General features: G+C 45.1%; 1 protein-coding gene across 3 annotated transcripts in view; it reads left to right on the forward strand.

Annotated features, from left to right (window-relative positions):
- The window catches only part of CASS4 (Cas scaffold protein family member 4), a 56414-nt gene extending 51085 nt beyond the window's left edge, over nucleotides 1–5329 (forward strand). For all 3 annotated transcript variants that reach the window (XM_081946537.1, XM_081946538.1, XM_081946539.1), the window contains exon 6: nucleotides 4149–5329. In XM_081946537.1, coding sequence (XP_081802663.1) covers nucleotides 4149–4562 — 414 coding nt within the window. In that variant the 3' untranslated portion in view covers nucleotides 4563–5329. The remainder of the gene's footprint in view (nucleotides 1–4148) is intronic.
- Nucleotides 5330–13525: the final 8196 nt, after the last annotated feature.

A 13525-nucleotide genomic window follows, 5' to 3' on the forward strand; every position in this document is an offset into this window, starting at 1 on the left:
CTGCACACGTGGTCCCATTCCCCTTGCAAGGATCCCGGGCTCGCCCGATGCAAATTGCGAGATCGGCATACTTGGGGCTGCTGCTGAGATGTCCAGGGAGGCTAAACCAAGTCACGCGCCTCTCCCAGCCACTTTCGCGGCTTCTTGGAGTACTTTTTCTAAAATTTTCATGATGAGAGCGGTGCGACTCTGCCTCCCCTGCCTCCCCTGACTGCACGTCACTGAGGTGAAGGCACTAGGCTAGAAACTGGGAGACCATAAGCTCAAGTCCTGCCTTTGGCACAAAGCCAGCTAAGTGACCTTGGGCCAGTCACTTTCTCTGAGCCGCAGGAAGGAGGTAATAGTAGGCCACTTTTGAAAATCTTGCCAAGAAAACTGCAAGGACTCGTCCAGACAATTGGCAGGAGTCAGTATTAACTTTAAAGTACAAAAAACTCCATGTGAGTGAATCAAAAACCCCATGTGAGAGCCTTCTCTGTGGGAGCGCCTTCCCTCTGGAATGAGCTGCCCCTGGAGCTTCACATAATCCCTGACCTCCGGTCTTTCTGACGCGCCCTAAAAAGTTGGCTTTTCCAGCAAGCCAGCCTGGCTTGTTAATTTTATCTAATTTTTTAAATGTTAGTGTTATATTAATTGGGTTTGTTTTTTGGATTGTTTCTAATTTCCTTTTAACTTTTGTAATATGTGATTTTTAATGCTGTACGCTGCCCTGAGTCCTTTGGGAGAAGGGCGGCATATAAATCCAATAAAACAAACCAACCAACCAACCAACAAACATCCATATACCTGCAATGGCTAGGGATGGAGTAATGCAATTGGATAGATAATGGGAACTGGTTGCCTGGGACTGTGATGGTGAACCTATGGCACATGTGCCCGAAGTGGCATGCAGAGCCATGTCACCTGGCACACCCGGTGTCACTGATCACTTTATACATTCAACCTGTAGTGCAGTTACTATCTGAATTCAACCACATTGAGGCTGCTTAATGTAGCAAGCATTTGTCATGTTTTTTTTTTCAATAGTATAGAATGCAATATTGTACATCAACGTGTTCAGATAATATATTCAATGTCACACATGCTCAAACCAGCATTCTCACTGAATTAAGGCCAGGGGTGGGCACTACTGCCAGTTCGCTCGTGTGCATGCAGTGCACGCATGCACAGGGCAATTTAAATTGTTCTGCACATGCGCAGAACTGAAAAACAAGGGAGAAAAACAAGAGAGAGAAAAACACGCCCCTCAACTGGGAACCAGTTCAAGAGGGTGACAGGACTGGGTCGCTGCTGGTTCCAGTGGCCCAAGCCACCAAACTACTACCGGTCCGACTGAACTGGTCGGAACCTACCACTGGTTAAGGCCAGTAACAGCTGAGTTAAAGGGCAACAGAATTTTACCACTATACCGAAGTGTCATACTTAAGAGAGTAGTTAGTATCAGTCCCAAAGCAACACTGGATCTCTGATTCTACATTACTGGTTGAATTTAACAACTGAACCAGCTTATTTTCACCCAGCTGTGGTGTAACCCTAATTGCAAAATACTGCTCGCCTGCTCTACAAACCTTGTAAGTGATCCAAAGTGGGGGACATTTTCATCTCTATCCCTCTTTGGAATTCCTGTGTTCCAGTGGATTTTAATGGAAAAACTTGGAAGTATCCGAGCAAAATTTGCCAGAGTTTTGTCTGTTTCTCCCTTTCTGTTTGCAAGATCAGTCAGGTTTTCCAGTTCTTTCCTCTTCCTTTTAAGTGGCATGGGAGACAGAATAGGGGAGATTGCTTCGAAAGAGCTGAATTGGAGCCAGTGTAGAAATACCATTACAAGGAATTCCAATTCAAAAGTCTACATGTTGTAGAGAACGTTATCACACACAACACAACACACACACATACACACATACACACACACACACACTTCATCCAGGGCTTCTGCTAGCTAAAAATAAGATTTCCACCCAAAAAAAATTTTTAATTGAGGTTTATTGAGCAAGGGATACCATTACATACATTCCAACAACTGGATTACTTTAATGTTAGAACTTAAATTTCTCTTTCCTCTTGCTGGTCCAGAGTCTTCTTCAGTTTCTTTCACTCACACCTTCCCTGTATCAGTGGGCTGCTGGCCCATTTCCCAGACAACTGAAGAACATGCAGGCATCTTTCCCAACCATCTCGGGAATCCTTATCAGGCTGGGAACAGATCATTACAAATATAGCCACATTATATTTAACGATGGTGAGAAAAGTCCCTAGCTGAACCAAAAAAATTGATGTTATTAAGCTGTCCGTGGGATTCTGCAATTACAGGAAACGAAGCAGGGGAGCCAGACAGTCACATTCCTTTACAGATAGTTAGAGCTTTATTTTTCCTTTTGCAGACATTAGATAAGCGTGCATTGCAAGTGAGAGAAATATGCCTGTTGAAGGGTTCTATCAGATGGTGTCATTTTCTCTTTGGGTGGCAAGGAGATGAGGGGAGTTTGGGTGGCTGTGAGATCTGCAGTGCCTTGTGTTCTCATCTCAATCTTCTCAGCATTCTGAGGTCTGCAGGAAATCAATCAGGTGTGCTTTAAATGGTTTAAGGAAAGACTGTGGAAATAATCTTAATGTTAAAACACACATTATGCCTGCGGAAGCTTCTATGCTCTATCAACAGAGATTTAATAAAAACTTAAGAAGTATGGGAAGCCACCCTCTCCCCGAGAAGAATGAAATATTTTGAGGAATACTAAAAAAAGGCAGATCATTATATTTAAAGAAAGAGAGAAATGGAGAAACATGTTTTTAGAGGCAGAAAGCAATCCCCACTTTCCTTAATAGCCCACAGCAGATGTCAGCACTTAAGAGATAAAGAGCTTATTGAAAGAAGACAAGTATCTAGATAGCTCTATTCATAAGCAAATACCCTCAACCAACAGCCAAAACAGGATGAAAGCCATTAAGCCACAATAGGAATTACCCAACACCCTTTGAGAACACAAGCCCCTTCATTGCATCACCCTCAGAGCAGCCCAAACTTCAACCAAACTTAGCTCAGCTCAGACAAGCACCTAGGATTTGTACTTTGTCTATAGAGCAGGGGTGTCAAACTCGCATCGTCATGACAGCGTCATGTGTCATATCAGGACTTCCCCCCCCCTTTGCTAAACCAGGTGTGGGTGTGGCCAGTGTGTGATGCATCTGGCTTGCGGGCTGTGAGTTTGACAGCCCTGCTATAGAGCCTGCTATGACCCTTACATAACTCATACATGGGAGTCTGACAACAGCCAATAGAATACATGTTCTTGCACAGGAACAGGAAGCTCATGTGCAAAGCCCCCCAAAAGGTATAAAAGGCACCCGCTCTAAACTCCATTTTGTTAGCTGCCTAGAAGCACAAACCCATGTGGCTCTGTTTCATCAATAGACCCTCTTTCTAATCAGCCTTCAGCCTCCATTTGGTCTCTACTGCCTTTCTCCTGGCTTGGAACGGGAACTGGATTTTTCTTCCCATGCAAGCAAGGGACAGTTCCTTGACATTTTGAAGACCTGCTGCCAACACATTGGGCTAGTTGGACAAATAGCTTTATCACTAAGGCATTTTTCTACCTTCTTAATTGCAGTATTTCCATATACTTTATATTTCTGATGGGATGAAGCATTTTAAACAGCCTCTCTCATCTTGATGCCCTTATACTAGAGCAGGGGTGTCAAATTCAAGGCCCAGGGGCCAGATCCAGCCTGCGGGGTACTTAGATCTGGCCTTTGGGGCTGCCCTGGATACAGCGAAGGACCGGCCCGCGGTATCTCTTCCAGTGAAAATGGAGCTCACAAGGGCTGTGTGTGGCCCTTTGCTGGCAGAGAGTTGCAGGAGGTTGTCGCAGGCGAAAAATGGAGCTCGGGAGCCCATTTTTGCTGGCAGAGCACTTGGGCCGCCAAAGACACCCCCAACATGACTGATTTTGAGCTGGCCATGCCCCCCCCCACCTCCCCCCAAAGTCATACACAACCCTGATGTGGCCCTCAATGAAATCGAGTTTGACACCCCTGTACTAGTAAAAAGATCTTCCTACAGCCAGCACAACCACTGATAGGATTTCCAGGACAAGCTACACAACATTTATAGTGGGGATTCTCAATGTTTTTCTTCTTTTTGTTCTCTCTAGAGTTCTCCACCTACCATGAAAGAAAGGACTCTCAGCAAACAGGATCCAGATAACAGAATGATACTCTCCAGCCTCTCCAGACTGTATTTTGGAGCTGTCCAGAAAGCCATCGGTGTCTTCCACAAAACCCTTAGCGATAATCGGACTCCTGAAATCTTTGTCGCCAAGAGCAAGCTGATCATTATGATAGGCCAAAAGCTGGTGGACACCTTGTGTCAGGAAGCCCTTGAAAAGACCAACCGAAACGATGTCTTGCGTGGCAGCAGCACATTTTGTGGCTTGCTGAAAAGTCTGGCAATTGCCACCAAAAATGCCGCCATGAAATATCCAAGTTTTGAGGCACTTAAAGAGCTTCAGAATCAAGCCGATGAATTATCTCAATTCACACAACAATTTCGAGATATGATGGAATGAAGGAATACTGGAACAATTCAAAAGGCAAATTTGGACGTAATGCTTGGACGGGATAAAGTACATCCATGTGAAGGGTGGGGGGTGGGGATGTAAGTTGACTCCCCTCTCTGTGTCTCTTAATACAGCTCCAGCCAATACTGAGGGAGAGGCCTGCAAGAGTATCTTCTCCCAATGTTTAAACAGGATTAAATTCTCCCCATTGTCAAGAATGCTGATATAAAGATTTCCCGAGAAGAAGCTTCCCTTTGTATCAACTTGACGTTTATCCTCAACATCTATACAGACAGCAGCCTTGAACATAAGTAGCTTGGAGTCAAAGTTCAGTTTATACAACTCCATTTAAATGTGTGTGTTCTGTTGAGGCTTAATGTTTCATCAAGACTCTAAGCATGTTCACAAAAACTGTGTTGGATTTTTAGACATGTTAGGTTTTTTTTTTATTATTACAAAGCATGTGCGTCTGTCTGCTTGAAGGTAACTGTACTGTAGCACTCTACCCCATAGAGATGTGGTGAGAATATATACATTTAATAAAAACCTGACAGTAAATTGATATGACAAGATTAGGGCTATTTAGAAGGCTTTTATGAACTGTTGCAATAGTGCTCAGGTTATTAGCCATTCTTGCAACCATTCACTTGGTTGGACAAACTCTGGTGGACTCTTTAAGATGGTGCATACTGTGACTAACCATGGTTTCAGGTGTAATGGTATATTATGAATTATTTATACAGCAAAAAGCATGGTAAAAAATAGAAATTGTTCAACAGTCTGGTAATTCCTAATTGGTCTCGGCTCTGTTATTTATCTAAATTTCTCTTCTTTCTTATTTCCTTCTTGATACAATTGCTCCTTTTACAGAATTACACTCTCTTCATATCAACAAACTTGCATTTTACTTACAGTTCAAACAGGAGCACTATTCACAAATAGGGGAAAGGGCATCATTCTGTGTGAACATACAATGAGAGATTTTTTTAAAAAAAGGAAAAGTAACATACAACAAATAAAAGGGAATCTTCCAGACCCTTCCAACCTTCAAAGGGACTAATTAATGTCTCTGTGTGAGTGTGCGCATATGTATGTATGTGTATGAATATATGTATGTGTTGTGGCCCAGCAGGAGCCGTTGCAGCTGCCACCAGACTCCAAGAGTGAGGGTCCCTATGAGTCGGTTCAGGAGGATGTGGAGGACCCTGGACAGGGTTCCGACTCTGAGCAGGGATCGGAAAGTCTGGTCGGCCACCAGGAGGCGCCTGAGGCATGGAGCAGCGGTGAAAGCCAGAGGAGGAGGGCTCCTGATGTCATGCCTTGGAGCAGTGGGGAGGAGTCACGAGACAGTGAGTCAGAGATTAACAGGGAGTTCCTGGACGCCCGTTACCACCGCGCCCATAGACACAAGGAGCGAGGGCGTAATTATCGGCGGTAAGGGCTCTCAGCTGTTGATCAGGAGACTCCTCTTCAGGCTATAAAAGGGTTGACTGTGCATACGCCCTTTGCAGCAGTCAACAAAGAACTCCTGCAAGAAGTTTTGGTCTTGAAACGTAGCAGGCTGGATAGCTGCTTTCATGTCTTGTATTTGTGAGCTTTGTCGTGGTGGTTTACTGCCACGGAACTTTCTGTCTGTCTGTAAAATAAACCCTGTTCATTTGTATTGTTCCGGAGCGTGTTCTCTGTGGGCGAAGGAGGAGGAAGGGGGGTCAGAACATGTATGTATGTAAAAAGAAGGTACTAGGTACAATTAATCCTTCCTTGTGCATGTAAGGTTGCTTAGACCAAGAAGGACTTGCTTGTTCTATAATAGGTAAAAATCAATGTAAATGTTTGCAAAATAACTATTAGTCTCCTGTTTTTAAGACATTCAACATAAAAAGGTAAAAAAAATCGTTAAATTATGGATTTGAAGACCATTATTAAAAGCCCAATGAACTTCAAGAGGAAGTCCTTGAGAAAAGCTGAGTTCGCTCTTATAGTGATGAGGACTAAGCAGAAGTTCATAAAATGGGGTTCAGCCCCCCCCCCCCCCAGCATGCATACACAGCAACCGTATTGTTCTCTTTAGGGCAAAAGACAGGATTTTATCAAACATTTCGAAAGATTTTCTAAATGTTATTTTATCAAGTTGCTTTCTGGCATTACAGAAAACACTGAACCACAAGCAAAATGACCTATGCTGAATACACTAACATACAAGAAATGTTACCAAGGTTAACACTAACTGAAATTATTATGTTATATGGCTGTGTCCATTAAGTCATTACCTGCCCTTATGCAAACACAATGCATAAATATAAACACGGAGTATTGAAAATGGATCTTTTGTGATGCAACAACAGTCTTTTCTAATTCACTACATTTTATAAGGAAGAGGAAAAGCTATTACTCATTTGTAACCCATTTGCCACTGCTTTTTCCACCTTCAATAGAAAACTTATTGAAGATTTTTAATTTATTCTGCTATTAATTAAAACAGTTCAATATTTTTAAAAGCTTTGTCAGAAAAGACCACATGCCAGTGGTGGGTTCTGGAGCCCGTACCGGTTGGAACGGGCCTGGCGGCGTCCACATGGACGCGCACAGCGCGAGCATGTGCCTTAGTGCCTCTGCGAGCCTCTGCGATGCTCAGTTGCTCAGCGTAGCATTGTGCAGCTCTGTACGTGCCGTGCACGGAAGCGCTGAAGCCTTAAAAGACCGGTAAGGAGCTCGGGAGGGTGGGTGGGCCCTCCGGAGCACCGTATTGGAACGGTATCCGGTCCTCTGGGCAGGCTCGGGTACGCCTGTACTGGGACGTACCGCCTGCAACCCACCACTGCCACATGCTGATGTTAAGGGAATCTGTTCACTACAGTGAACATAAATCTTTTCAAGTGATGTTTAATATGTATCTGGGGGGTTGAACTATGAAGTTCTTGGTGCTCTCTAAACTTGGTTGTTTCCTTATCTCATCTCACAATAAATAGACAGAAGAAATCAGAGTTTCAACTGGGCTATTATTAGCATCTTAGACCAAGCTCAATCCAAAAATGCCAGGGAATTCTAGGAGACTTGGCATGTAGACAAACTGGTCTCAATAGAGATAAGCTACATTTACACACTATTCAAAAGAGTAAATTAAAAAAACAACATCGAATCAAAAAGACTAGACACATTCTCTCATATTCAGATAAGTAAGGATCAGCACCACACAATGAATCATCTAATATCCTAATCAAGGAACTATCAAAAAGAAAACCAAGAAAGGAGAATATTTGTAGCTCAGGGGTGAAATGAAGGGTCTTTGGTGCTCTCTGAGCTTGCTTGTTTTCTTGCAGACATTTCATTAGCCTAACTAGGTAACATCATCAATGCTAGTAAGGAGTGCTGTTTGCTGTCAGTTTATATTCTAGTGTCTTGCCTGTCTATGGGGGTGGTGGTGGTCTTAGAGATTCTTTGGTTGGGCTGTTTACTGATGGCTTTTGGGCAGTTTCTTGATTTGGATATAAAGAAAACCACGTTCCCATCAAGATTGGCAGGGTAAACTAGGTATACGTTTAAGTGCTATTGCTATATAAACAGGGACAAACCCCATCGTCATAGGCACTGATGATGTTACCTAGTTGGGTAATAAAACAACTTCGAGGAAATAACCAAGCTTAGCACCAAGGACTCCAAACTCTAAGTGCCAGAAATCAAATAGTTTGTTATTTGTGAAGTTTGACTTTACAGATCATAGAAATGTGCACAGAAGTTTAAATGCACCAAGCAATTCCTATCTTACCAGCAGATCCTCATTTTATCCCTCCACTGCGAGTCCCACAGGGCTCACCTGAGGGCAGAACAAAAAATAATGGATGGAAGCTAATCCAGGAGAGAACTAACCTAGAAATAAGGAGAAACCTCATGACAGGTAGAATAAATTAATCAGTGGGACAGCTTGCCTTCAGATGTTAGAGGTGCTCCAACACTGGAGATTTTAAAGAAGAAATTGGACAGCTATTTGTCAGAAATGGTGTAGGGTCTCCTGTTTGAGTGTGGTGAGTGGTGGTGAGGTGGGGTTGGACCTACAAGGTCCTTTCCAACTCTGTTATTGGGTCAACTGTAACTGTAGTTGGATTCAGAATCTTAGCTTCTGTGTATGGAACTGGGTTACTTAGGAACTGGGTATGTCTAGTTTAATGAAAAGAAGGACTGAGGGAGACATGATAGCAGTGTTCCAATATCTCAGGGATTGCCACAAAGAAGAGGGAGTCAAACTATTTTCCAAAGCACCTGAGGGCAGGAAAAGAAGCAATCGGTAGAAAATATTCAAGGAGAGAAGCAACTTAGAACTGAGGAGAAATTTCCTGACAGAACAATTAATCAATGGAACAACTTGCCTCCAGACGTTGTGAATGCTCCAACACTGGAAGGTTTAAAGAAGATATTAGATAACGATTTGTCTGAATAGGTGTAGGTTTCCTGCCTAGGCAGAGGGTTGGACTACAAGACCTCCAAGGTACCTTACAACTGTATTATCCTTATGATTTATATTGATATTGTTTCCTGATTGTTTATTTGTACCCTATGATTAACATTAAGTGCTGTACCTTATGATTCTTGACTAATGTATTTGTCTTATGTACGCTGAGAGCATTGCACCAAAGACAAATTCCTTTTGTATCCAATCATACTTGGCCAATATTCTATTCTATTCTATTCTATTCTATTCTATTCTATTCTATTCTTTTATTTATTATTTTATTTTATTTCATTATTTTGTTATTGATGAAAGAAATGTCCTTCTGGGTTTGGCTCCAAGTGGGGAAAAAGACACTGGAGACATGGAGGCTGCTTGGAAAGATGGTTTTAATGGTGGATAGGACCACATGGCCTGAGTCATGAACAGAAAAGGTCATCACATGCTTCAATGTTGGTGGAGAAGAAGAGAAGGGGCGATGGAGGGGCTTGCTAGGCTTTTTATAACCTGTTCAGTCCCACCTCTCTGTTTCCTGTTCCTGTGTAAGAAATGCATTCTGATTGGTTGTCAGACTCACATGGGCCCATGCAGGGGCAACTCTATAGGCTGAGTCCAGGTTTGGTTGAATTCTCAGAGTTCTCAGATGCCATGTGGTCAGTTGAGTAAAGGCTTATATTATCATGCCTTCATTCCCATCCCCCTGGAGCTGAAGGGGAGAACTCTTTATTATGTAAAGGGACTGGCTTGACCACCTTAATGGCCCAATGACAAAGTGGGGTTGGGCAGGAAGCTACAGGGAGCTATTCTCAATTTAAAACATGTTTCTTCCTTTTCACATCCAGGGAAATATAATATTCTGCCTTATCAATATTTCCTAGGATATTTCATTTTTCTGGGAGAGGGCTGGGTGATAACTTCCTACAGTTATTTTGTTATTTTATTATTTTATTTTAATTATTATTGTTAGATATTAGCATATATCGCTGTAAGTCTCCACTCAGGTCCGCCGCTAGGGCGGGAACTAGGGATCATTCTGATTGGTCGAGAGGCGTACCCAATCCCTATAAAAGGGGAAACCTCAGACCACACACTAAGCTGGATCACTACTACTATTAATAAAGAGCTGTTAAGTCACTACTTGTCCGGAGTCTGTTCTCTCGTTGCCCCAATCTAACACTGGCGACGAAGGTGGGATCGAGAGACAGATAGGATGAAGACGCTACCTCCAGAATCCAAGGATTCGATCCAGCCTAGGAATTCGGCAGGAATTCCGGCAGCCATCTCAGCGCGGCAAATTCAAACGCAGACAAGATGGCGATGCACACTCCTCCAGCTCCGTTCGATCCACTGAACGACCATTGGGAGTCCTACATGATCAGGTTCGAGTGTTTTCTCGAAGCAAACGAATACACGGGAGTACCGGACTCTCGCAAGAAGAACATATTCCTGAGCTACTGTGGGCGAGGTCTTCGAAACGGCCAGAGACCTCTCTGAGCCAACCCCTATACAAACGGTATCATGGGCGGCGCTACAACAGACTTTACAAACACACTACGCGCCAAAACCTTCCCGCCACGTTCGCCGCCAGGAATTCAACACGAGGAACCAGAAGGCGGGAGAATCAATCAACCAATATGTTGCAGCGCTGCGGAAAGCGGCCACGCATTGCGAGTTCAGGGATCTGGACGAGCAAATCCTGGCAAGACTCATATGCGGGTTGAGAGACATCTCTCTACAGAAGCGGTTGTTGGCCAAGTCAAACCTAAGCCTACAGATTGCACTCGATGAAGCAAGGGCGTCCGAATCAGCAGACAGATCATCCGAGACCATACAACGCGGATACAGCGCGACCCAGACCGGAACCAGACATGCCAGAGTTCACTATGAGGACACCGATCAAGAAATCGTGAAGTCCGAGTTCGAGGACAGTCACCGTATGCGGAGCAGTTACATGAGACCGGTGGGGAAACCCGAATTCCATTTGCCACCATGTGCAAGTTGCGGAGGGAACCACCCCCGGTCTACCTGTCGGTTCAGAAACGTTGTTTGCTCGCATTGCGACAAACTGGGGCACATCGCAAGAGTGTGCCGGAGCGAAGTCCCTGCCTCACAACGGCAGCCTCCGATGTACTGCCAACAGAAGCCCAACCCAGGGGCTTGGCGAAAAAACAAAGGGCGCCCAGAGAGAAACCAAAGGGAGTTTGCCGAGAGAGAATACACACAAAGAGCTGAAAGGGCACATTACCAGAGAGCCGAGAGAGAGTATCCCCAGGATACTGATGCAGAGAGGGAGTTGACCCAGAGAGAACCATTGCGAACCTATCTCACAACGATAGGTCAGGTCCGCACCAAGCGGCCTAAAAAGCTGAAAATCACTGTCCTCCTGGAGGACTCCCCTTGCGAGCTGGAAATTGACACTGGATCGTCCCTGACGATCATTTCATGGTCTGCCATGAAAAAGGCAATCCCTAGCCTTAAAAAGCGCCAACTGCGTACACCAGACATCCTGCTACGAGACTACCAGAGGAACAGGGTCCCCATCGTGGGTCAAGGCACGTTTCGGGTGCAGTTCTAGGACATCGTAGCCCAGCTGCCTGTGACCGTCACCTGTGCGCCATTACAGAGCCTCCTGGGATTGGATTGGTTTGAAGCCCTGGGGCTAGAAGTCACCGGAATCAACACTGTGGAGAACAGCAGCGCTGAACAGATTTTTAAGGAGTTCGAGGATGTGTTCAGCCCGGGTCTTGGTAAGTATGTGGGTAAACCTATATCATTCAATCTAGACCCCAACGTGGCGCCAATCCGACTCAAACCAAGGAGAGTGCCTTTCGCACTCCGCCCCAAAATTGATAAGGAGATAGATAAACTAGTAGAACAGGGGATCCTCGAACCGGTGGATCACGCGCGCTGGGAAATGCCCATCGTGACCCCAGTTAAACCAGATGGGTCAGTCCACATCTGCGCGGACTATAAATGCACAATTAATGTCGCCCTACAACAAAGTGCATATCCTGTGCCAGTAGTCCAACACCTATTGCAGTCGTTGGGGCCAGGAAAAATATTTGCTAAATTAGACATGGCACAAGCTTACCAGCAACTGCCAGTGGATAGCGCCACAGCGGAGGCCCAGACTATAGTGACGCATAGGGGTGCATTCAAATGCAACCGGTTGCAATTCGGTGTAAGCATCGCTCCCGGTCTGTTCCAGAGCGTCATGGAACGGCTTTTGCAGGGAATACCAGGGGTCGTCCCGTATTTTGACGACATCTTGGTGTCAGCTGCAAACGAGGAGCAACTAGTAAAAAGAGTTAGAACTGTTTTGGCCAGAATTAGAGAGAAGGGTCTCCGCCTTAAAAAAGAAAAATGCCAAATTAACGTGCCAAGCGTAGAATTCCTGGGATATAGAATCGATGGTTTGGGCATACATCCAACATCGAAGAAAATTAAGGCGATCCAGGATGCCCCCACACCACGTAACCAGACCGAGTTGCAGGCATTCCTCAGACTACTTAACTTCTACAGCGTTTTTCTGAGACAGAAAGTGACCGTTGCTGAGCCGCTACACCGACTCCTCGCCAAGAACGCAAAATGGACATGGGGACGTTCCGAGGCAGCAGCTTTCGCCGCAGTCAAGCGCCTGCTCACTACCGACTCGCTGCTCGTTCAATACAGCTAGACGCTACCACTGGTCTTGACCTGCGACGCATCACCTTTCGGCGTCGGCGCAGTTCTCAGCCACAGGATGCCGAACGGAAACAAAGCGCCCATAGCATTCTACTCAAGGACTCTTTCATCAGCCGAAAGGAACTACAGCCAAATGGACAGAGAAGCGTTAGCCGCTGTGGCAGGAGTCAAACGTTTCCATGAGTACCTCTACGGCCGCGATTTCGAGCTCATCAGACCACAAACCACTACTTGGTCTTTTGGCGGGAAACCGCCCCACACCAGTCTCACTTTCCCCGCGCATGACCAGGTGGACTGTTTTCCTGGCTACGTACTCCTACAAACTGATATATCGACCGGGTTCCACACTAGGGCACGCAGACGCACTCAGCCGTTGCCCACTTCCAGAACTTTTAACAGACCCCACTCCCGAGGTACCGGTTTTATTAATCGATTGATTGGACTCTGGACCTGTTTCTTCCTTGGACGTTGCTAGGTTTTCTGCTAAGGACAATGTAATCAGACAAGTACAAACTTGGGTATGGAGAGGGTGGCCAAAGGGAAATGTGGGACCCGAATTCAAACTGTTTTGGTCAAAGCACGATGAATTGTCAGTTTTACAAGGTTGTTTATTATGGGGGGATCGAGTTGTTGTTCCATACGCACTGCGGAGAAATGTATTAGAAGCGTTACATGTTGGGCATCCGGGGATCGTAAGGATGAAAGCGTTAGCTAGGAGTTACGTTTGGTGGCCAAACATGGACAAAGAGATAGAGGAATGGGTAGCCACTTGTGATCCATGCCAAGAGTCTAGACCAGCACCCCCTGAAGCGCCCGCCACAGAATGGGACAAACCAAAAGCACC

Source organism: Natrix helvetica (genome assembly GCF_964273705.1).
Source record: "Natrix helvetica genome assembly, chromosome: 3".
NCBI classification, from domain to species: Eukaryota; Metazoa; Chordata; class Lepidosauria; order Squamata; family Natricidae; genus Natrix; species Natrix helvetica.